The 26,040-nt window shown below is 43.7% G+C and overlaps 1 protein-coding gene across 15 annotated transcripts in view; it reads left to right on the forward strand.

The window, feature by feature from the left end:
* Window positions 1-91: 91 nt before the first annotated feature.
* Window positions 92-26,040, forward strand: part of col25a1 (collagen type XXV alpha 1 chain) — a 138,721-nt gene continuing 112,772 nt past the window's right edge. For all 15 annotated transcript variants that reach the window (XM_085760294.1, XM_085760285.1, XM_085760287.1 and 12 more), the window contains exons 1-2: window positions 92-793; window positions 975-1,044. In XM_085760294.1, the coding sequence (XP_085616420.1) occupies window positions 500-793; window positions 975-1,044 (364 nt within the window). In that variant the 5' untranslated portion in view covers window positions 92-499. The remainder of the gene's footprint in view (window positions 794-974; window positions 1,045-26,040) is intronic.

Below are 26,040 nucleotides of genomic sequence, written 5' to 3' on the forward strand. Positions count from 1 at the left end.
AAGGAGCGGGTCAATAAATTATGTTAATCAGTCAGGACAGATTGGAGGCGTGTTTGTTGCTGTAATGAGGGGGAGCGTGCCTGCGCCGTGGAAAAGCTCCGAGTGGTAATACTGCCTCCACTACATGCGCGCTGCCTTATCCTGCCTCCCCAGACTCTCTTTCTACTTTATAGTGCATAATAGCGTTTTTTTCCTCTGCGCTAGTAGACTACTGTGCAAGGCTCGGCGCAACAAGTTTTCGCAGGTAGCCCCGTACGCGCCGTCAGACAGGTTGATTTGCTTTGGCTGGAGCGGAGTTGGGGGGGCTCCACTCGTCTATCTGCCGCTGTCACCACAAAGTCACTGTCCGTGAACGCCGCGTCGCAAGCAAGCAGGCAGCCAGGCGCACACACACACTGACACACACAGACACGCACAGAGGAGAGGAACGGTGTGCCATAAATTCGCGACTCCGCGCCAGATGCAGTTTGCTCCCAACAGCGCGTGTAGTTGTAGTTAAATGGAGACCACGGCGACGAGAGGAGCATCAAAGTGCGTGGAGAAAATGGAGAAAGTGGCGCCTCAGAAGCGACAACAGTGTCGCACAACAGTGCTGAACATCATCTCGTCTTTATGCTCAGTGGCGTCCATCGCCTTTTGCATTCTCCTGAGCATTAACACAGCTGACATTAAGAACCGGGTTGTGGATTTGGAGAGTGGGAGCAGCGAGCAGGCGTTAGTCCGTGCCCCCGGCTACTCCCTGGATGATTTTAATTCATTGATTCAAGACAGAGTGGATGAGCTGCTCTCGCAGGTAAGACACTTGCACTTGATCTCAGTGAGTTAATTGTTTTCAGATGCTTGGTTAGTGTTGCATTCAAGAACCACCACCAAAAAAAAAAAAAAACAATAAAAATAAAAATCCTCTAAATACTCAATTGTAAGTGAAAGCATCATATGCACATGAATGAAAAATGTCATCCTTCACATTTCAGCGCTCCTATGAGAATTTTGTGAAGATTCGCACTGCCAGACAAACATCACCTGAATGCAACTGTCCTCCAGGTAAAGCCAAACTACTTTCCTCCTATATGCACTGTGGACATGTGGATGTGTGTGTATGTGTGTGAGATACACTGCGTTTGGAGCTTGATGTGAGGAGGAATGAGAGCTTTATGAACAGATCCTGAGTTGATTTCATTTAAAGAAACTGGTGACACATTGACAGTTTGCCTGGACAGCGTTGATAGTTTGGGGAGGTCTGCAGTGAGGGATGCAGACAGCTGAATGGCCATTAAGCTTAAACAGAAAGAAAGGTATTTAACAGTGGTCTATACATAGAGGTGCTGAGAGCTGTGACCTGTGATGTTGTCTGTCCACTTGGGAGGAAGAGAGAAAGAAAAAAAAGCCACGTGAAATTCACATTTCCCACCAGTAGATGGAAACATTTATTCCTTCACTGTGGGTCAGCATTTTGATCATTTTGGGATGGAGTGGAGGTTTGGCTCAGTCAGTGCATCACTGTGCTGAGGGATGTTAGAGGGATGCTGCAGGATTTGAACCGTACAACCGCATTTTCTCCAACTTTCAAATGTCATTGTGGTTGTCACTGCTGCATCACTGTCAGACAGCTGAGGGGAAAACAGTGATTATGAGATTGACAGCTGTATTTTATGTCTGAATGAAAACTAGGTATCTGCAATTTTGTGGATTTCTTTTTAAAATAGGGATTTGGAGAAGAAAATTCTACAAATTTTAAACAGGACAGATTTTTGTTGCTCATAAGTGGAGATACTTAGTTTGACGGCAGCCACCTTTAAGTTCATGTGTTAGTTCTTTAGGATGCCGCCAGACATATAGATATTGATTGCTTACAGCCTTTTTACATCTACAGATCTTAATTGGAAATGTTTGTATGAACTCAGTCTCCAGAATCCCAAACTATTAGTCAAAGAAAAGATCCCCGGCCCCGTGAGACACAACGAGCCCTTGAAACCAGAATAAAGAATAAAGGCCGGCTCTCTAGGAAGTGACATTCACAACTTCTCAAAGTGCGATGAGCGCAGCGTCAGTCGATTCCAGCTGGGAATGTGATGCAGTCAGTGTGAACACAGTGTGGGTGACCTCTCTGGAAAAGCCATAGCTGTGACATAGAGCAGAGTATGTCTTTGTGGTTGGATCTTCACTTTTAGATGGACAATCCAGGTGTCAGAAAAAACATCTGCACTGCAGGGCTGAAGTGTCCTTGAGGAAGATGCTGAAGTCTCCAGTTGTTGACCCTGACCTTTGACCTCTAAATAGGAAGGAAAACAGACCAAATAAACACAGTCATCCTCATGGAGACTCAGACCAACAGATTATTACATCTATTATAATCAGAGCGATGAGAGAAGAAACGAGCACAGTGAAAGTGATAATCATGAATGAATGGCGCAATTCCTTTAGTTTTCTCAAGTGGTTTATCAATTACCAATGAGTCATCTGCTGTGAGTGAAAAGGCCTGGATTAATGAGCCAGAAGTACTGGAAGTATTAACCATAATGAGACTCTCACAATCACGCTGCTCTCTGTTCTCAATCCCTATCATGTGTCTGCCACTTTTTCTTTTCTTTCCTTTTTTCTCCTCCTTTCCAGCACATTTCTGTCGAACGCAGAAAATAAAACAATGAAAACATCAAATACAGCACGACAACACTAAAACCAAACCGAGGCGGCACCGGGCTTGATCTCAGGAAACTGGCAACTCGTCAGCCTCTCAAATCTGATTACATTTTTTTCATGTCCACTATTTACCCGTTTCGTTTTGAACTATGGTTACACACAAAAACACATATATCATAAGGATACTTTGAAGAATCTGGAGTGCATTTAATAATGAAACGCTCATGTAGTGTAAGTGTATTGTACCATACTACCCTAATGCTGTGTAGTGGGCGTTTTCAGGCCAAATATCTTTATACTTTATGAATGCTGAATGGGTTCACTCAATATTTATCCTCTCCTCTGTCTAGGAGACAGCCCGTGGCTCAGATGTGGCTTTTTTTTTCTTTGAGGGGAGGACTATAATGTGCTTTTCACAGTCTTCACTTTATTGCTGTCAAAGAAGATGGAGTGGTTGCACAGACAGAGCAATGGTCCGTGGCTCGGGGATATTTTATAGGTTGCTTCTGAATCAGAGAGAGTTGGTGCCATCTTTATCAGAGGAGCTCTGTCGTGAACTTCGAGAATATTTCTATTCACGCTCTTGTACTTCTTAGTTAAATGAAAGTGAAGTTTTCGCCGGTGCCATTTGTCATTCTCGCGCTGACTGTTATCGCTGTCACTCAGGACTCAGGTTTTAGCTTCAGAGTCCCTGAAAGCTTTTTTTTTCACAGTAAGTCTGATAATGTGGCTCTAAATCTGAGACCGGGACGCCCATGTCAACGGCTCAGCATCACTTTGGTCCATGCTGCAGCGTTGAATGACATTTCGGCTCCTCAGAGGATGAACCCTGTTGACTCTAGTGCTCACATGAATTTCCCCGTAGTGCCACTGACACTTGCTTTTTTTTAAGCCTCAGTAACTACTGGACTGATCCAGTTGATCTTTTACCATTTAGTGCCGCCAGGAGATTGAGCTTTGTGATGTGGAGTGAAACGTGACCGGTGTATGGATCAGCATGACATTTGCTTGAATTCATACATGTGATGTCCTTTAACTTTTCATCTATAGGCCACCGTCGGGTCTTATAATAAGGTTAATATTTTTGCTTTTGATTAAATATTAAAGATAATACAAAGAATTTCCCAGTGCTGTGTTCATTATAATGTTACTGTGAGCATGTTAGCATTTACCTCAAGGCATATAGCCTCACAGAGCTGTAGACTGGTGTGTATGAGTGTGTGTGTGTGTGTGTGTTCTATTGAATTTAATAGGGAGCCACATCGCCATTTTCATGTTAATCCCTTGTCAGTTCTCTCTGGACGGCATATTGAGTTTGAAAAGCTGTTTTTACACCATACATTCAGTGGAAATAGTCCTGGGTCTTGGGGAAAAGAAAAACCTGTCAAAGCAACTCGATGTGAAACCGTCTACAGTCACACCCCCTCGGTGTGCCACTCCGTGAAGCGAGTCTCCTCCTAATAATTGTTTCAGCATTGGCGAGCTGTTTTTCTTTTTCATTTTTTTTTTTTGTGTGTGTGTGTACCTTCTCCTCCCCTGGGATCTGCATTCCAAGCAGGGCCTGTTGTTTAATGGGACTATAATAAAATGTGCATTCAGCAAGCACCGGTGCTTTGCTCTTTCTCTGTTTACTCACCCGTACACCTCAAACCCCCTCACCACCACCCAACCCAACCCATACATCCCCTTTTCCCCACTCTGCAGCATTTCTTGAAGTTAACGCTTCAAAAAGTCTGGCAGCCAAACACCAGATGAAGTGCTCTAGAGAGAACAGCAGCATACAGCTTGTAATGTGCAGGACTTTTTTGTTTTTCCCCACTAAACACCCAATACTGGTTGTCAAGGGCAAGGGGGCAGCTGGGGGTCACATCATCCGGATGGTGTGTATTCAGATTTCAAAATAAAATCAGAAGCAGATGCAGAAATATCTGTTTTTTTGCTTTGTCAAGTCTAGATTTGATTCACTTCACCAGAGGCAAAACTACACACACACGTAACCTTCTCAGTCTAATCACTCCTTTTCAACTCCTTCTAGCCAAGATGGGTTATGCTCCCCCTTTTCCGCCTCACAAAGTGTATAATCCCAGTGGCCTGATACAGTTACAGTTGTGCCAATCCCCTCAGATATCCTCATCTCGGTGGGCAACTGGTAATTAATCACCGACAGCTTTTGAATTAAGCCCTCTGTGTGGTTTGGTGCTTGGAGGTGCCCTAATGGCCATGTAATTACTGAGTGCTAGGTAAAGCTAAGCAGACTTCTAGGTAGCCGCTGCGGCCAGCTGCTTTTGTTTAGTGGAAGTCAGGTTGGGCCGTTTCTTTGTGAGCAGGCGAGGCCGGAGACAAAAGAGATGGAGGCCGGGAAGCCTCGTCTGTGGGCGACGGTGAATAGGCAATCATGACTTTGATTGCTGCTCATTCTCTAAAAAAAAAGAAGAGAATCCGCGTGTAAATCATGAACGCAATGTTCTCTACACAGCGAACAACATCTTGCAGGGGATCGTTTCACGCATGAAAAGCTTGACTCGTTCGGCTCGGATTTAACATTAGTCCCAATAAATTGACATGACGTGATTTATCATGATGAATCATCAGAAGTGGGGCATTTGCCCTAATTTTCAATTCTCACACAAGGGTTGTTGGAAAGGGCAGGATGCTGGAAATAGCACAGATGTTCTCTTTATACCTTTGACACAGCAGTTTTTTTTTTTTTATGAGCAGTGATGAGACATGCCAGCTGAAAGCACGAGTAATGACTGTAGGCTTTGAAAGGGTGGCACACTTTTATCTCTCCACTGTACATTAACCTGAGGGGACACTCTGAATAGAGAGGAGATGACATGATTTTTATACGAGCCGTGTCACAACAGTACTCGGCGAGCGCAGAACCTCAGGCAGAGGGAGAACAGGAGGACAGGGCCAAAGGAATGGAGCAGAATTGAAATTCTCATGCCTAATGATCCGTCTCATGTGTCCTTGAACATTTCCTGGCGGTGATCCTCAATCGTCATTTTGTGTGGGATTAAGTAGGAAGCTTGGAGATCCTGTCTTGGCTGCTCCTAAGGTTACGACTTGGAGTTATATGAAGGGCTTTCCATCACCACAACATAGCGGCACACCCCACAATTGAATAAAGGAATTGTCTCCTGTTTTGCATTTGCTCCAAAAATAAACTGTGTTTGTAAGAAAATGAATATTTTCCCTTTTAGGATTTATGTGTCAGAAAAAATAATGTTCGACAATGAGACTCAAATTGCTAAAGGTGGCGCAAAGTTCTTCCACCGTGGTTTTTGTGCCCTCAGGACGGGGCTTTAATGCTCTTATATGATGTCACCCAAGTTCTTTGCCGGCTGAATGGTTTTCCTGCTGGATGTGCTGCATTTAAACTCTTCTCGGGTCTTTGTGTGTCTACCCGGGCATGATGTTTGAGGGAAGATATGAGACAGTAATATTTACAATGTATTCAGTTTGCTGTTTGTTCATGTAGATGCTTTCTTTTTACTCTGCCTGGAAGCAAATTTGTTGTTCAAATATTGAGCAAAAGCGTCACATTAGCAGTGGTGGCGAGTATCTTGGTGCATTCAACGGGACTCTTTTTTCTGGCGCTGGCTGGTACAACATCACCCCTCCGTCCTCCGTCGCCCTGCAAAACTCCAGTAAAGAAAGTGAAATCGCTGCTGTTGGTCTCCTTTGATGCGCTTTTCTTCCGTGGCCTCAGCGACTCGACTCCTCTGCCTCTCCGTCGGAGCCGGGTGGCAAATCCTCCACAAAAGGCGGCTCACAGACCCTGTGTCATCTGCCGGGCGCCCTCTGACACGGGATTGAAACTTTCACTCATCCTCTTTCTGAAGTCTCCTTTGTGACGCCCGGAGTTCACCTCCCCTCATGCGCCCACATACTCATCCCTGACCCACCACTGCTCAAAGAAAGTTTCATAGACGAGGGGGAACCTTCTATAAGGAACAGCCGGTCTACTGTTCAATATGCTGATTTCTTCCTTTCTTTCTTTCTTTTTTAAACTGGCAACTTTCTAACCATGACGATATTTGTGGATTTAATGATCTAATCTCATTTTAAGATTCTGTATTTCTTTTACCAGCTTGTCTCATTTATAGTTTCCTGGTGAAACATTTGATATATAGTCAGTATTTCCTGTTTGTGAAGCATTATTGGCACAACGCTAACATTCTTACCCTCTGATTTTTAAGAGAGCAACTTCTCCCCCAGTGCCTGTCTCCACAAATCGATTCGTATTTCATTTGTTTTGATTGCAGCAATGATTTTCCAGTGTCTGTCGTCGGCTTCAAATCACCAGTAATGCATGATGATGCCAGTGTTCACCCGTGTCATGGAAATTCTGGGCTCCAGACAAGCAAAGAAAAACTGGGAACCCCTGAGGCGCTCCCTTCGTACCCTCCTACCTCCCTCTCCCCCCCTCTCCCTCCCGCCCCACCGCCTGTGGCTTTATGCCCCAGGCCTCTCAGCCCTAGCAGGCATGGAGGATGAGGGGTGAGGGGCACAGATGCTGCTGCTCTGTTCTCCATCAACCTAATAAGAACAGGCACTACAAATAAAACAGGGTGGTGTGCAGAAAAAAAAAGCACTAGTTTGTGCCACTGCAGGAAGCTGTAATTTCACCACCGTGTGCTTGACATGCAAACTATGGTTAATATGGTCTTGCCACATTCATGGGCATCCTTGGCAAGGTTAGGCTGATGTTTGCCAAATTTGTTTGCATCATTTACTGCAGGCCCACCGTCTGAGAGCAGCATTAACTCAGTGTTTTTGTTGTCATGTTCAGCAGCTCACCTTGACACCCAAGTCATTTTTCATTTTTTGAATCTTTAAGCAACTGCACAGAGATCATTAATATTGGGAAAGGGCTCAAAACTCAAGGCTGTCTCAGATTTTAGTGCCATTCTCATAGTAAATGTTGAACTGATGACGTTTTTCTATATGTATTATTTTAATACAACTTATGTTTTAACAATGAGTGCCGTCAGTATGCATATAAGAAGTAAAAACTGGCTCTTGCTCATTCCACAGCAGACAGACAGAGGTATCCCATTCAGTAAATCTTCCACCCACACACTGTTTTTGAATTGCCATTCAATGAGCAGTGAGCTGGGCCAAGGCAGCAACTGCTTCTATTGTTTGGGAATAAACACAAATTTCAATCATGAAACAAATCGACATGTTTTGTGATTCTTAAAATTGTCCAGTATGTAATGGTAAAGTATACGTGCTCTGAGACACTGCTGTTGTCGTCTGCATCAGCCATAATAACTCATAGCAAACATTAATTTATTGAGTCTTGACAACGCAGGAATAAAATACAGGCTTAAAAAGGCTTCCTGGCTTAACCGAGAGCCCAAATAATTCTTTCTCCAACAAGTCCGCCCAGATGAATTCTCCCGAATTAGAATAACAGCCCTTTCATTGTCTGTTGTCTGATTTCCAGGTCTGAAGTGAGATATATCAATCTACACCTCCCGCCACATTGACCGTCAGCCTTTCAGAACATTTATTTACAGTGGTTGCAAAACATTTGTTAGAGCTAACATTTTGGAGTGCCCTCTTTTCAATTTTCAAACCATCCAGTCCCAGCAAAAACAAGCAAGCAATCCCTGAAGCGATCCAAAGACAGCAGGGATTCAGGCGTTTTTCTCAAAGTGGAAAAAGTGATGGAGACAAGCAGGGGTTTGCCCAGCGGCTCGCCAGATGATGTACGCTCCCAGACTCCCCTGGGGCGCCACCAAGAGGTTAGACTCAAAGAAAAATCAAACGGCCCAAACAGTCGGATCAGACTGTTTCCTGTCCTCTGAGCCACACATCACTAGACATCCAGTATTTTTGTCAGTTAAGGGGACGCTCTTCACCCCCGCTCCCCACCCTTTCGCTGTCCCCCTTCTATGTTCATCTTAAGATCTAAGAATGTCTTGCTTGAGATCTTGTCGGCTTGTTCAATAACCCCCCCTCTTCGCTCCTCTCTGTTCCCCACCACTCACCAGGGGACCGGCTCATCCTCCCCGAACATGTGCTAAATGTGACATGAAATACGAGTCATGCTGTAGATCTGAGAGGGTAATAAACACTCCGAGCAAACATTTGAGCCCCTGTGCACTCACAAACAGGCTGCTGCACATCCACGGCCACAACTGGATTACAAAACCCACACGCTTTGCAGACGAACCCACTCGTGCACTTGCGGACACAGAAACACGCAGCCCTGCGTGACACCCTGGAGTCCCTCAGTGTCGCTTTTGTAACTCAATCTATTACTAGTGGCAAAGGGGTTTTGAAGTTATTGTGGTTTGGGTTAATTTTATTTTCTAAATTAAGAGAGAGAGAAAGCATGAAATAAATGGATTGAAGCCATTCATTCTCAATTTTCTCAACAAGCTGTGATGTTAAAAATGGTGTGGAGCGCGGTTTACTAATTAAGGCTTATGCAACTCCGTTTATGAATATGTTTTCCCTTTTAGCATGCGATCAATCTACAGTAGAACATGCAGTGAAATAATCTGTCTCAAGCAAACAACACGGCCCCCTGTGACATTGCCTACCTGCGAATGTGCATGCAACTACTGCGTCGGTGTCAGTGATGATGGGTCGATCTGCTGGGAGTTGCCTCATGGTCTGGTTGTAGCACAGACAGTCTTACTTTCAGGGGCCCCTCCCCTTGTATCTGATGTAGAAGAGGGTAGAAACAGCTGTGTAAGCCACAGTTAAGGCCTGGAAAACCCAGCGGTGAGACAGTCAACCCTATGCACTTTAATTTAACTGGCTGGTCATATGATATGGGCCACGCAGGCTAGACGGCTGGTTGAATTGTAATTTTTGACAGCTTGATAAACAGAGCTGATGCAGCGTATGGCGGGTCGAAAATAGGTTCGTCTAATTTCTCATCTTAGATGGGTTTGGGACGCTGCGGTGTAAATATGTGACCTGCACTTGTCTGCATGCATCAGTGGACCAGCTTTGAACTGTGTGAACTTTTCTTTTATATAAATGGCCTTTTCTTTTATACGCTAGGCCTTAGTGGCAATTAGATTATGGTTATGTAAAGTCAGGCATGCAGTGTGTCCTTGTGTACAAATCACCACATGCACATTTAGAATCTCCTATAGCGCTCTTGTTCAAACATGATCAGCTGGAAACAATAATACAATGGCTGCGCTAACTGGCTAGCCACACACAGCTAGCATAACCAACATTTTTAACCAAACAACATCCAAGGCTGAAATGAGAAGCCTGCTTTTGTCCCAGTGTGAACTTCTGTGCATGAAAGACTCATTGTTGTCGGCAAATTATGAAGATGGCTATTTTGGGTGATAATATGCGGTGCTACAATGGAGGGCTTGACAGGCGTAGCATTAGCAACCAAGGGAGGTGGGACGACGACGTAGTGTAGGAGGGTCAGCTGAAGCAGTGAAAGGTCATTATGCTAAATACAAATATGTATTTAAGTTTGTGTATATTCAGCATGTAGGCCTCGTGAATGAAGATTTAAAGTATTTGTGCTGCTTTGAAGGTAGCCTAATGGCGCTCTTGTTTCCTTGTTCCTGTGCGTAGGCTACCGTAGAGGGAAGATTTTCACAGTCGATGGTGTCATTCATCTGGATTCACGCTGTATGGCTGTGAAGTTGATGACTTGTTTGTGTGCACTGGTGCGGTGGTGTTTGTTAGGTTTTTAATGAATCACACCCAGCGAGCAGAAATGTTGTAAAATTGTAAATCAGAATACCTCATGCATATTTTATACATTTTCCCCGCAAACTCATAACTACAATGCTCATTTAGGCCGACCGTAACAAGCAAATGATGCACACACACAAAAAAGTTTGAAGTAGCTTTTTAAAGTGTTCGACATTTGGATACTTACACAAATGCATTCATTTTATATTAATATACTCTTAGGATATGACCCAAATCCCTGACTGTGGGAGTGAACAGTTCCTCAGGGTGTCTCTGAGAAAAATGGACCAGGAAAAATCCACAGCACAGAATGTGATTTCAAGAGTTAAGAAAGAGTTTTTGTTTTACCTGTAAAGCTTTAAATACAAGAGCCTGACAGTGGCAGCTACTGTGCTCAGAAGCGGAAACAGTCGCCCTACATCAACTGACCTTTTTGACTCGCAATGACGTCCTGTCAGGATCCAGGTTAATGAGCCGCCTCCCGTGAGCCGTGCTGCTATCTCAAGCAGCTCCGCATCTCGTGAGATTCTCCTAACGTACTCGCTACCGCAGCTCAAAGGTCAAAGATTGACTGTGTCGGTATGTTGGCTACATTTCACACAGAACACTGTACTTACCACCTGCTGTGGCAGCTGCGGGGTAGAGCCTCAGGTAGAGCTCAACACATGTTACAAATTCTTTTCAAACACCTGAAATCCACACTTCAGTGAGCGAGCTGGATTTTCTATAGTAGCTCAATTTGGATATGAAAAAATCCAATGTTTTGCTGTTTGTAGCTGCATTCATAGCTTTGGTGGTAGTTTATTGCCTCTATGACCCTCAACAGAGCAAAGTTTGAGTAAATCAATTGCTTAATTGGAGTCATCTCTGCCCCTTAAATGTTTAGCGCACTGTAAATGTTTATAGTCTCATAAGTAGGCCCCCTAAGTGTTTTCACTGCTCTCTGCTGTCTGTATACAGTGTGATGAATGATGATGCCTGAGTTTGATGCCGGAGCAGAGTCAGGTCACACCCACTGAAACCTCGCAGGCAATAGTGATGGCTGATGGGAAAATTGACAGACTGACACCAAGGGCACCACCCCCGCTGAGTGATTACAACTTAATCCGAACGAAGGAGTGTGTGTGTGGTCAAGGTTATCACTATTTTGACTGACAAAAAAAAAAAAAAAAAGATAAGTGATGTTTCCTTCTTGGCTGATATGCAAGGTGTCAGTGTGACGGATCTGAAGTGCTTCAAGTAGAGATGATGTCTCTCTCTGTTCTAAACAGCGAAAGATGAACGTGGATCCATCACCATGCCCTTGACCTTCAAAACAAATTACTTCCCCAGCACTCTCCCTGCCTGGGCTGCCACTGTTGAACATTAGAGTCTTTTTAATAGCCATAGGAAAAAATTATGGAGAGTAGACATGACTTTACATGACGTTAATTTCATCTGATTAAATTTGACCTGACGTGCCAGTACTTTGAACTTGATACAATATTTTTGGTACCCAGGGTAGGACGGTGACCAGATTAATTTGTTTTACTCGTGCTGCCAGATGAATGTGTAATGTCAATTTTAAGCAATACAGGACATTTTTATAAACACAGTGACACCCAAATTAACCACTGGGTTTCAGCCTTGGCATGTGTTTGCTGTCAACTTTTTTCCCCCTTTCATGCAAAAAAATAATGAACGAGGGGGAAAGTTGTGCGCACGTGTGGGTTTTCAGTCAGATTCCCCCAGTGTAATACAGACTTGATCATACACTTGTTATGCTTAAAGCAGTTATTCATGCACCGGTGGCTATCCCCGTGCACCTATGAACCTGGAGTTGCTTTTATGAGATGGAGGTCAGTTGGCAGGAGCTGGCAAAAGCATCTGTGTTACAGCAAAATGTCAGGTCCCAATAACGTGAGGGTGTCGGTTTCGTCTGAGCGAGAACAGGGAATAACACGACATAACTCAGCGCAACTCAAGATTTAAACCAAAGAAACACAGAGTCCCGCTGGAGTTAAGGCACTCTTGCTTGTGAATGTCACACTCATAAATCTACATTTTTGCCAGCCCGAGATCCAGTTTCAGTTTCAGACGATGCTCCTGAGTTGAATGAAGTTAATGATATTTCATCGTTAATGTAGCCTGTCGTGTGCCGAAGTGCAGGGAAGAAAAAGAGCATTGTGGTGTCTTTCCAGTTAAATCCTTCAGTGAGGACATCAAGATGACTGTAACTTATCATCGGCCTTGAAAACCTCCAATATCGCACCACGTTTGCCTGCAGCCTCCCGGTTGTGTTTTGCACTGGTGGTGGTGGCAGAGCGAGATGGAATCGGAGGCGGCGGATATGAAGCTACCTGTGAGAGGTGCAGCCTGAGGCAGGGCACGGTGCTGACAGAGGTCAGAGCTGCACAGTTTTAGGTTGCAAAACCGCCCTGCTGCATCGGGCATAGTGTTTATAGCCGTAACAGTTTGCTTGAGGAATGCATTTTAAAGAACCCTGCATAAGCTGTGTGCGAAAAGCCAGTGGCTGAGTATTTTACAGTCTCCTACATTGGGATCGGTGTTTGTGCTGTCATGCTGGCTTGTAAGAACAGCACACTGAGAGGGTGAGATGTGCTGCAAGTGCAAAGGGGCAAACTCTGAGTCCTTGTGAGAGAAGAAAAATAAGTTTGGACGACATTTTTCTCTTTACAGTTTTCTGACACTCTGCTCCAGGTAGACCTCTACCCTCTGGCCTGTTCTCAGATTAGCGTGCGCGAGCCAAAGTCAACACGAGAGGAAGTGGAGAAATGACTTCCCTCGTTCGCACCAAGACTGCTAATGCTTCACCAGATTTGCTGTCAGACAAGTCAATTTGTCCAAAGCGAGGCTTATTTGGGCTTAATAACGCTGCGAAAAAGCATTCATTATTTTATAGTATTATTAATCTCCATGGATTTGGTGGCTGACTGTGTTTAAAGTGACTAATTAGCTACTTATTATTATTTTGTGTGTTTAGCAGGTTTGCAATAGAGAGGTAATTCAAGTATTTGGAATGGAAGCTGTTTGCATCTTATGCCTGGGAGACATCCAAAATAAACTTATGGCTTTTTAAAATGCATTTGGCTGCAAGCAGAGAGCTGCAGGCAAGCCATACTGCGGTGAAATACAGTATCTGTGTTTTTGACCTTCATTAAGGGAAAACTGTTTTAATACTTAACTCTCTGCTAAGCTACGTTAACCAACCGCTGAGGGCTGGGATACATTTTCCCATCCCACTTTCTGCAATGAGAAACAAATAAACCGAAAATCCTCAATATGAACAAATAAAAAAAATGAACAACAAATATGTTATCTATAATACGTCGTCCGTGACATATAAAATCCAGTCCCTGTGTCGTTGTTGTGTTTCCACGAAGCTTGCCTAGAAATGTCAATGAAAATAAAGCGTTCCGCTTGGTTAAGCATTCGCAGCTTTATATCCACATCACACGGGCCAAAACAGAAGGCTAATAAGCCAGAAAATGAGGCAAAGTGCTCATAAAACAGGTTACGCAAAAGTCACCAAAGCATCATCAGCCACTGCTCGCCACCTCTTCATGTCAAAATTGGGTCATGTGCAAGGCCCTTCCTAACCCACCCGTGTTTAATTGCCATGTGCTAAAGAATTTCCCATGTGCACTCAAACCAGTCAAGTCTGGTGCGGCCTAATAATTGTTCACTTAAATCGCCTCTTTGTGCTGCTGTCTGCACTCAGCCTGCCAGGATTTTTTTTTTCTCTTCTTCCCCTCTCTGCGCTCTTCAAATGAGATCTCCCCATGCTTGCAATGATGGAACAGATCGAGACAGAAAGAAAAACATTCTCTAATTGACAGGAGTTATCTGCTCAAAAATCCTTGCGCTTTCCCTTTACTACCGTCAGCCACTACATAAAAGACATGTTTAGCTGCTTCAGCCAGGAGCAAAGCTGTCTTTTACAAGCAATCTCTGACTCACAAGAGACATTTATCCCTTCCTGTAGCAGCAGCACGGCCTGCTCTGCTCCATCCAATCGGCTCTTTATTCTGCTCAAAGGCTCTCTCCAGTTTCAATGAGAGGAGCACAGGGAGGCAAGCTGTTTGGGGTCCACAGCCATTGACTGGATTTATTGACTAAGCGAGACAAAAAAAAAAAAAAAGTGACCAAAATAAGCAGCAAATGACAAACACAGAAACAGACTGGTGGGTAGGAGGGAAAAAAATCCACTTTTGTTTTTAAGCGAAGCAGCCTGTGTGTGCACTGCTGATATGGATCCCCCATGAGAAGGCTCAGGTCACAGAATCCCTCCTCAAACAGGCCTCAGAAAAAGAAAAAAAAGATTTATTTGAATTTTTTCTTCCTTTTTTTTTGCTTCAAAGTTAGAGGGAAAACACAGGAAACAAACAGGGTTTTTTAGCATGCTCTTTGCAAGCGGTTTTTTCTGTGACGCTTCAGAATGATAAATTATATAAATGTCCATGGAGGCCACATTAAATGGTTCATGAAAATAGCAGACCCTCTGAGAGTTCACTGTGCCTTCTCTGTGAAACACGCTTTGATGGTAGTAAATGGTATACACTGTTCTATCTGCTGAGACAAAATGTCAAAGTCCTGAGTAATTCCCCCCTCTGTTGGTGTGTTGTCTCTCCTGCCTGTGAACACAGCAGCGGTGTAAGCGGTGTGACTTTTAATGATTGGTTTGGACTTGCTGATGACACGGTGTTGTCACAGATAGCCGGGGTCTTTACCTGCACCGGCCACATCCATTACCAGCCTCTGAAACTTGAAACGTGCCACGGAGATGAAGGCGCTCAGGTTTTGCCGCATATTGATGTCCTAAAATATTGAATATGTCAGTTAGGTCTTGTAGCTTGTTTGGTTGTTTTTTGTGTGTGTGTGTGTGTGTGTAGAAATCCAAGCTCAGGTTAGACAGACCTTTGGCATGACTCCGAGTTCTCACCAAGAAAGCAGCCCCTGTCAGATTCCCCAAAACCCTGAGCTGGAGATGAAACAGAGAAGAGTGTGTGTCGGTGTGTATATGTGTGTGTAACTATGTATGCATGCATGTGTGTGTGTGTGTGTGTGTGTGCACTGTGCATCTCTGACTTGCCTGCTGCGCCCCAAACTGACATTTCCAACTGGTGCTGGTGTAAACAAGGCCGCCAACCACAGCAGGTGTGGGGAGCAGGGCTGGGAGCAGGGCTGGGAGCAGGGGAGGTCTGCGCCCCTTCAACCCCAGGCCGCAGTAAAACCGTCCAGGACGAGTCAATATTTACACTCGGTATCAAAGCCGACCCTGTTTTTGTATCAAGAAACCAGGCCGTACAGAAGCAAGCTTGTCTGAGAACCCAGGAGAGATGTCAGGGATAACACATGCAATAGCTGCACCGGTGTGACACACTTGTCATATTTTGTTGAATTAGCATAAACTCTCAGTAGCTGTGATTTGAATATGGTGGAAGTGGCATGAATTAAACCACATTTGTTCCTTTTTTGTAATGAACAACTGCTCATATGTAATGTGAAAAGTCTCGGTTGTAGTCAGAAATCGACAGAGATTACCACCTGAGTTCATGTGACCTTTTCCTTTTAAGCCTGTTTTAGCTCGTTGTTTTGGTTTTACTCCCATACTCTTTACTCTCAGAGCTCGGCTTGAGTGAAACAGAGCTACAAGGAGAGTGAATATGTGGCTTCACAGGTGGCCAGGAGCATGAATCAAAATGAATGGTAATGTTACTCCCCGTCTGCTGGATGTGTGAATGGAAACTGTTTCCAAAGCATTAAACACAAGCCAGCTTCTTGTCGCTATCACAACCAATAGAAATTAAGGAACTGAAATCCAAAAAAGATGTAGAGATAAATCTGAATGATCTTTTATGGTTGCTGCAACCTCACAGTCCAACTTCAATCTGTTGATCTATGTTCAGACTAATCAATATCTTCAAATAGCTCCCCTCCCCTCCCTTCGCAGTATTAAAATTTCTCACACACGCACACAGCGCACATTTCAATTTTAAGACATTTCACAGGAGAGCAGACTGCGGCGGTGTCTGGGTCTCTTGAAAGTGTGTGGAAAAACACTTACATGGCTTCACTTTGATTTGCAGTGTGTACCGAGGGGATTCCATCTCAGTCTCTCTCATGTGGTCCACTGCTCCTGCTCCTGTCTGCTCACTGAAACCATCCTCTCTCACACAGGGCTCCGGCACAAGACAGCGTCTTGACTCAATTGCAGACCATCGCGGTGGATATTTATTTAGGTTGACACAACCTCAGTTTAAGTGAGGGAGTTTCTACAAATTTACTGAAGGAGGTGCAGACTGGTTAGTTATATGCCCCAAGAGCAGCAAAAAAAGACACCAGTGAGGAAAGATCACACATTGGGGATAAAAGATCACAGTATGTTTAAAAAATGCAGCAGCACAGATTCCTAAAGTAAACGGGCCGTAGAAAGCCGTCACTCAATTATACAAATGTGAACAGACCACTTGAGTCACAGGCGGAGAAGCTTTGGTTAACACTTAGCGAGTGACTGCAAGGTCCAGTTTAGAATTTGGAGAGTGCACCACATTGGCTTTCGCACACCTTCTCGCATGCGAAGCAAATCAGCCACACTTGAGCTCTAAGGTTCCACATTAGCAGGAGCTTGTGGTAAACAAGCCGAGCCAGGGCACTGCCAGCCCGGCTTCTCCAGCGCTGCAGTCTTTTTTAGTGTCCTTTTATAGCCTCCTTCCTTCCTCCTCACACTCCACAGTCTTCCGAGAGGCCGCACAGGCACACAGGGGAGCGAGGAAGTCAGCATGCTTCATTAAGTGAATGCGGCGCACCACGCATGTCAGTGGAAACAACAGAGGCTCTGTTCAGGAAAGAAATGACACTTTAGAAATAATAGCGGGCCAGAAGCCGCCTTCAAGGGATGGCTGATGGTTACAAGGCCTCCAGCTGTGGTTCACAGATTTTTATTTTACATTAGTGAGCTGTAAGTGTTGGGGGAGAGAAAAAAAAGCCCACTCCTTTTCATTGCGCTCATTCATTAGCTTGAACATGAGTGCAATGAATTGCTCTACCCTGTATTTGTAGCTGTTGTTAACTCTATTTGTTTAATCTGCACTCAAATTGGAACATGGAGGCCTTTTTAATCTGTTAGTATTCATTATGTAATTTCCTGATTTCTCTGAGATAAGGTTTGTCTGACTCTTAAATTTTTTATCACGCCAGTATTATTTTATCAGCACGTAATAAATTTGAAGTGTGCAATTTGAATTTTGGTCTATACTGGGTCAAGTGTCAGCAAATATTTGAACAAGAATACCATATACCCCTGAAGAACAGGACAAACTTTAGCAATCTTTAAGTAGTGGATTATCTTGGCACATGTCCAGTGTATCTATATGGCTGCCAAGATGGGGGATTAACGCCTTTTCCTTAAAATTAGGTGGTGGGGAGGATAGATGTCTACTAAGCTGACACAAGCCCACGGCTCACACTTGGAATGTAGTCCAGTTGTCTTCGATACTCCTCGTACGGATTTGATACTACAATTATCAGAGCTCCTGTAAGTGGCTTAACTCTCTGAATTTACACCTGAGGACCGGGATCGTTCATGAAAATAGTTCTGCTGCTATAATGATAACCTGCTAATTGTTTAAAGGTGCCCCATGTTGTTTTCTTGTAAACAAATCTATTTACAGTAAAGGAGCGCGCCACATATTTAGTTTTCCTCTCCTATGAGCATCTTAAGCTTGCTTTCAGCTCATGGAGACTGGTAGCGTAGCCTGAAGCCACAAGGCTTATATTACTATTACTACTTCTACTGTTATTATTTCCTTCTTTTTACTTCCAATTCTCAGTTTTAATGAATTGAATGTGGTTTTTCAGACTTGATAAAGCTCACTCTAAAGCCACAAAAGGACTGATACACCTGTTTTTCACATATGCAAACTTCTCCTCAAGACCTGGAAACAGACTTTCAAGTGTAAAATCAGTGGAGTTCCCCTTTAACATCCATGTGAAGGAGCAGAGCAGTCCTCTTCTTCACTTCCTTTGTCAGTGCATTACTTCTCTCCTTTGCATGTTACTACTACCAGCTGTAGATGGGTGGAATCATGGGAAACCATTTCCAGGAATGTGTGGCAATACAGCATTGTCTGCTCGCTCAATTGCATACACACATACAATACATACGGCCTTAATACAAACACACATTCATAGAGACATTACTCCATAGCTGCCAGTGGTCAAATCTCGACAGGGCATACCCTTAATTCATGTGTCAAACATTCCAAACATTCTCTCATTTTGGTTTTTGTAAATTGAATATTTGGGGTTTTGGGGCTGGTGGTTGGACATAACAAGCAATTTAAAGATGTCAGGCGAGAGCTCTGGGAATTTTGTGGAGTGTATTTTCACTGTTTTCCACATACAAAATTAACATTGCAGTTGGTTAAACATTTGTTGGATTAAGCAGCAAATAAAAATAACAATTTGTGGGATTAGTTTACAGAATGATTATTGAATAAACTTGCACATGATATTTGCCAGGATGTTGAATCCATGCCTAATGAGCAACTGGGGGCTCGTATACGGATGAGACTGGATGAATCCCCTCAGACAGGTGCACGTCTGCAGCACCTCCGGGTTGGCTGTGCCAGAGGGGGGGTGGGGGGGGATTAGGGAAGGTGAGAGTGCTGGAGCTATGCTGCAAGGCCTGTCCCGGCTGCTGCTGTTTAGCCAAGAGAGCGCCAGCGAAACAGAAAACAGATGACGGTAGAGGGGGCGGTGGGGGGTTTGAAAGCCTGGCTTGTGTGTTCCTTCTGTTCTGTGTCTGTTTACCCTCGAGGGGTGTCAATAGGATATGGCTACCATATTGTGCATGATATTACCCATGTTTCAGCGTGGTGTGCTTCCTCCATTTGTCCCGCTTTACTGGTTATTATATCAAATACAAGCTGTGAAATCCGATAATGACTCGTCACCTTTTTGTATTAAAACATGCTCACTGTGGACGTCTGTACACAGATGCGACACCAGACTGGTGCAGCACTTCTGACAACATGCGTGTCCCTGTAACGCTGGAGACTGGTGGGTATAAAAACATCTTGAAGAAGTTAATCCTCACTCCATCCTGTGTAGATATTCCAGTCCATCTTCTACTTAAACAATCACCCCTGTGCTCACTCAGGAAACCTTGACACTCCACTTGCCTCACAGCTGTGCAGTGGTCCATTTCAAAGTGGCTTTGGCAAAGCCTGACAGCCTCAATTAGGACTCCTGTGCCACCTCAGTTTTTGCACCGGCTAAACTGGTCCTTGCCCCTAATCTTGGCGGATCATGCTGTGTTTTCTCTAAGGATTTTTCAAATGATTTTATATCATGGTAAATCTCTCACTGCCCCAGAGCCAAGAATACTCTAAGCCCCATATCCTTGGATGTTCTACTCCACTTGCTACAGAATAGTGTTGGGGTGTTTTCTTTCACCATCCTGAAATGGCATGGAGTGATGAATACCCAGGTTTCTCCCACTGGCGTTGTGAGTTTTGGCAAGTCTTGTAAATTTGGACACAAATGGGAGTAGTGCTCCATGATCAATTTAACATAAAAAAAGTAATGTTCTTGGACACTGTGGCATTGGATTGACTGTTTGCCAGCCCCAGGTAAACATGCAGAGTATTACATATAGTCCTGAGGATCATTACACTTTGTATTTCTTTGGAACAATCTGAGAGACAGTAGGCTACTGCAGATGTACCTTTTGTGTACGTGTTGCTCAGAGATTCATTTAAAATATGGCACACTTCAGTGTTTTATTTCGCACTTAGCACTTTACCTATTCTTTAGTATTTCTATGGTGCATATTTTGTATTGATTCTGGTTTGTTTCTAGGTCAGTTTTTATCTGTCTGAGCGAGTACATTGACAGTTCGTTCCTATCTATCTATCTGTCTGTCTAACTGTCTGTCTGTCTGTCTGCCTATCTGCCTTGTGTGCTCAGTCTTAGCCAATTTGCTATCATATTGATAAATTGACATGTTGAATCAATGAAGCTCTCAATGACGTTCTCAAGCCGGTATTTCTGTTTGAATTGATGGGCTCTCAGAAGATGAATGCAGGCTGATGGCTGAGCTCCAGGTTGCACCGACCTTAGGTCACTACGCACACGTGCCATCACGTCAGCCACTCAGCGATGACAGGATTTGCCAAAGCATGGACGTGCAGGCGGGTGTGTGGCCAGCCGGACGGGCAGACTCTACTGTCTGGAGCAGGCGAGGCTCAGAGACAGACGGCTGAGCCATGTTTGATGTCTCCCCGAGCTCATCTATTAATCGGCACCTTTCCAAACCCTCAAGGCTTTTCAGAGATGCCACAGATACCACAGTGTGACGTCAGCGCTGACAAACAAAAGTGGAAGTTGGGGAAACGGCTACTCATTTGTTTATGGTCTGCTGCCCTCGGAATGGACAAGACCTTTGACCTTAGAGAGCTCTTGTCAGATTGTGAGGCAGGCAACACAACAACACTCGAGACTAAAATAGTAACAGAGGGGAAACATGAGATTTCTGCCCATCTGTTGCTATGCTTAACTCCCAGAGAGATGGTGCTGAAAGAAATCTCAAGAACACTATTTGCAGTATCTTCATTGTAATACAACATAAAGTAGATGTGTCTGCATTGTAATTTATCTCCAGGCAACGGAGTCTGGTTCCCTTTTATTCAAAAACAACATGAAAAAGATAATGATATAGTCGTTATAACTCCTGTGTTTAAAAACAGACATACTAGTCACTGCTCCATAAAGGCTTGTGGAATGAGATTCATGCCCAACCATCCAACCTTTACATTTCTTCGAGTGCTGGTGAGGTGGCAGTGTGAGTGAACAGATTAGTCTCCAGCTGGCTTTCAAATCCCCAAAACAACCCAGTCAACTCGGCACACCAGGTAATTTCGATAAACACTGATGTCAAATTTGTACCTTTACGACTGCGTTGAATAAACTGGCTCGCTCTATGTGCACTTTGAATTGTTCTGGCTGGTGCACACAATATATAGTTTCTCCAAATGGCCCTTAAATAAGCAAACCAGTACGAGATGCCAGTGTGTCTTTCTCCGTCAAGAAGTGCCAAGAGACCCAAGTGTCATTGGTTATGTAGAAGATGAAGTGTTATTTAGTTTTTTGGCCGAAACCAAAATAGAACGTTTGCTGTCTTCGAGCATATTTTCTTTGTGTCTGTGGTACAAACCTTGGCCTTGAATTCGTCCGGTGGAACTCGTCCATGTGCTGTGCTCGGTAGCTGCAGAGACACAGATTCTCTTCCTTTTCAACAGTCCAGCAGCACCCTCCACCCCCCACCCTACCCCTCCACCCCCTCCTTCCATCCTCTCTTCATCCTCACTCTCAACTTAACCAGCACCGTCAGGCCAAAACACCCCTGAACCACTGGGATTGATGGGTGCCAATGGCTGCCCCCTCTTCTGGGAAACATTTCCTCGAATGAAGGCTTGTGGTGAAATGTTTACAATGTGGGAACTATTAGCAACCACCAGGGAGAAACAACCCGGCATGGTGTAATCAATACTTCTTTTGTTTGCTGAACCCACACACTCAAACCCAAGGGTCTTCAGCTCCTTGGCTATATGGCTTATGGTACTTTTTTTTTTTGCAGTGAGGAAGCTGCTTTTTTGTATCTGATGTCATGAAGTGTAACACTAGATTCTTAAGAACATGTAAATGTGCTTATTGATGGTGTGTAGCTTAGCGCTGGGAACACAGCTGCAATGGTGGAGCATATGAATCAGGTTCTTGTTACTAGCACCAGGCTAACCTGGACGCTAAACCGGAAAGACAGTGTGTGTCTGTGCTGTAGGTGTTTAACTGCTATGGTGACTGAAAGTATGATGCCCATAGGCTAACTTTGTGCAAATCCATCCTCTGCAATAGAAGCCATCAGGGGATTTAAGTGATAATGGGAGAGATCAATGAGAAAACCTGTTGTGCGGAATTAAAATGGTATTTCTGCAGCCATCCCCATGTGCGACAGCTGTACATGTGTATAACATGCTCATTTCCGTGTGACACATGCATCCGAGTCATGTGGTAAAGATCCCACAAAAACCCTGGATACAATCAAGCGAACTGGGTCATTCAGCAACACCTGCTATTGGAATCTGAGGATCAACACTCACGCTAGCAGCTGATTACCCCTTTTCACCCAAATCCCAAATGTATCCAGATGATTGATGTATCGAACACATGCGGAGTAACTGTTTATCTCGGGCATCATCTCACACCTCTTTGAAATTAGTCTCCCATGCACCTTTTGTTGTATTTTGCTTAAAGCTTGCTCTCAACCGTGCCCAGTCCAGCAGGCACCCACAGTTAAAATGACCATGCACCTGTTCCCACTTTGGCTCGCTCCAAAGTCCACAACAACTGGGCTCGATGCCGAAATCTTTTGGGGCTGAACTGAGATCGGTTTGCCAGCGGATCCCCTGTAGTTTTCTGTTTCACTTACCAAGTATCTCTGAGCAAATGCAGATATTTTGATCTGTGAATAAACAACGCCTAGGGCCAAGCTTGTGACGTAGATTCCTCAAATTAATTTTCAGATATTCAATTGAAACATAGCCTTTTCACAACAAGGTTTTAAAAATAACCCCAAAGTTGTTTTAAGTGCAATTCAGTGGGAAGGTGCAGGGGGTACACCTGCTGTTAGGTTTGTAGGTGTTTTCAGATCAGACAGAGGGGTTATGTTTAATGAGGGAGTCCTTGATTTATTCTTGGCAGGAAGGTTAGCTGCCTAGTTAGAGAGGTAGGATTACTCAGAATATGATTTTATTCATTCATCCACCCACAAATAAAACAACTGAGACAAGGTCAAATACCACTTCTGAATATAATTGAAGCTAAGTGTGTAAAATACTACTAACAGATTGGGTTTCAACACTACTTATCCAAAGTTTGAGAAAAAAAAACAAGTATTTCTTCTAATAGGTCAGCCTGTTCTGTACAAACACCTCAAATATTTAAAAGGGTGACACTGTTCTTCATAGATAATTGAATAGACAAGTGTTGTGTGCTTACCTTCCTCAATAATGAGGTTTGAACCCCAGAATGAGGTCTGGAGGAGCTGCTATTGCGTTTTCAGGATGGGGAGGGCATGTTGATGTCTGCCAACTAGGCGTGGACAGCTGTGAACATGAGAGCAACAACAGAAGCTGTGTACTTTTCCTTTTTTAGCAAACCCACTACAGTTGTGTGTTTGTGTGTGTGTGTTGAGAGTATGAATTACAGCCAATATTTCATAACATTTCCACATGATCAGAGTGGGTCGTCCAAGTTAGGCTCTGATCTGATCATACTGGCTGTTAATCTGAAAGTTATGTCGAAGGTAAGATGTCGCTCAGTCCATATATGCATTTTATATAGAAGCAATAATCCATGATATACTATAAAGCCATAGCACAACAGTTTATGAGTAGGATTGAAACAAGTGCTTGTATTGATTAAATCATTCAAATGTTTTTTCTAATAATACATGCAATATATCAGTCATTATACAGATGCCACTGTTTGACATGTCAATTTTTTTCACCAGGGTGGTGAAACATGCATAACACACAGAATTGGACAGTAAATCAATCAAAGCTACAAAAGGAGAATCAATGCACCTAACAAAGCTAAAAAACTAATTTAGACATTTTGACAAAGTAATGCCACATGATTTTGGCCTCACCCAACAACACACATGTTGATTGACTGGTCAATACTCGCTGCTACAGCTTCTGCATCCGTCCATTTTTACATTTTATTTAGAAAAATAAATAAATCAAAAGGTGTGGTTGATAAAGGGCAAACCGTGTAACCTACTTAACTCACTTACATTGCTGCCAGTCTGGTATCAACAAATGGTGCGAATAACACGCCAATTTCCCAGAGTCATTTCGTGCCTTATCACAATGCAGGTTTTTTTCACATGACATTTCACACCACATTATTTCTGCACCGACTGAACCCTGATCCAAACCAAAATGGCATTAAATGACACGAGAAATGCTGTGTGCTATTTATACACAATCCCATCATATTGCATAGTCCATGCATGCTCTGGGTTCACGTAGTGACACAGAAAGGCATGATGCAGACTTTAAAACTCTTTGACATTTGACTTTCGCTTGTATTCTAATTATATGATCACCTGACAGTGTGCCAATTGGTGCGCCCAATTGCCACTGTGTGTCTGAGCGCCAGCGCCTGTGGTAGTGACATTGTTTCACGCACATCACTCAGTGCAGTTGACAGCTGCACTCTCTACTGCAGCAGTAGTATCATCTGTCAGGTTACTTAACATCGTGCACTAATAATCGAAGCTGGGTGTGTGTGTGTCTCAACTGTGCAACTGCAAAGCCGGCCAAATCAGTTTGCTGCCAGTCTGCAACACCTTGCAGCTGCTGACAGTTGGCTGGCAGGTGAATGACCTGTAATTTAAAAGGACAAAGCGCATGTGATTAATCTCTCACATAAAAAGAGATATGTGCTTGTTCATAACTTCGCTGCAGACACAACAAACGTACAGTATATCACTGAGAGAACGCTGTCAACTGTTGCACGGCTTGAGAAACACGGGTACTTATTCGAGTCCGACCTGCAAAATCGCACCATGAAATCCCCAGGTTAAGCAGGCTATGTTATGTAAATATTGATATTTCAGAAAAGGGTTTAAAATTTTTCCTAAGGGAGCTTTAAGCACATTGTAAACAAGGTCAGATCAGTCTGGCCAGTTGGCTATAAACAAAGTCTCAGCCTTTCGTCATCATGACATAAGATCGACGCCGATGGCATTAGTCAATCCTGTCTGTAAACACTGGCGCTCCGAGGCTGGACAAAGCTACGCTCTGACTCTTGAACCAGCTCGGTGTTGTGCTTGGATGTAAAGTTGTATACCGAAGGCAACTGGAGAGAAAGTGCCTGCTGTCTATGACTGCATTGTACCACCCTTTCTCAGAACACTACCTCATACTGTGCACGGCTGCCAGCCTGTGCTGATACTACACAGTACGTGCAGCCTCTGGCTTTCTTTATTTAACCAAAATCATCAGTTGAAGCAAATAATTTGATCTTTTTCATTCGTGTCAGATATTTAAAGTAATAGTTTGACATTTTGAGGAGATGTGCTCATTTGACACGCATTAGATGTGGAATATTTTCCTTTCAGTATGAAGCTGCAGCCAGGATAGTTAGTTTAGCAAAGGAAAAAAAAGGATAAAGACTGGAAACTGGATCAGTTGAGATGCATGTTAAATGAACTCTAGAGGTGCTCCAGCTTTCTGGGTCTAGCAGTGCCCACCTTTGTCACGTATGAAATATAAGAAGCAAAGTGAATGGATTTGATTTTGTCACTTTCTTTAAACCTGCTGTTATAGGTATGCACAGACTAGTTAATACTAATACAACTAAAACTATGATAAAAATAGTTGAGAAATTGTATCTCAGTAGTGCTGACGTAGTTTATACACATCTACTTTTTGCAGGTGAAATAAAATACGAGTGCCGGGAAAAGTGTTAGTGGGTAATGACTAAACTATGGGAGGTGGATCAGGGCGACCATGTAGCTTTAACACTTCCCTCGAGTCCTGGCATAGAAATAAATCTAACATAGCTAGACGGTGTTTCATCATATGAGATTGATGTTAATGCAGCTCAGTTCACAGCTAAATGCATGCCAATTAT

Source organism: Trachurus japonicus, chromosome 18, assembly GCF_045865225.1.
Source record: "Trachurus japonicus isolate A0001 chromosome 18, Traja_1.0".
NCBI classification, from domain to species: domain Eukaryota; kingdom Metazoa; phylum Chordata; class Actinopteri; order Carangiformes; family Carangidae; genus Trachurus; species Trachurus japonicus.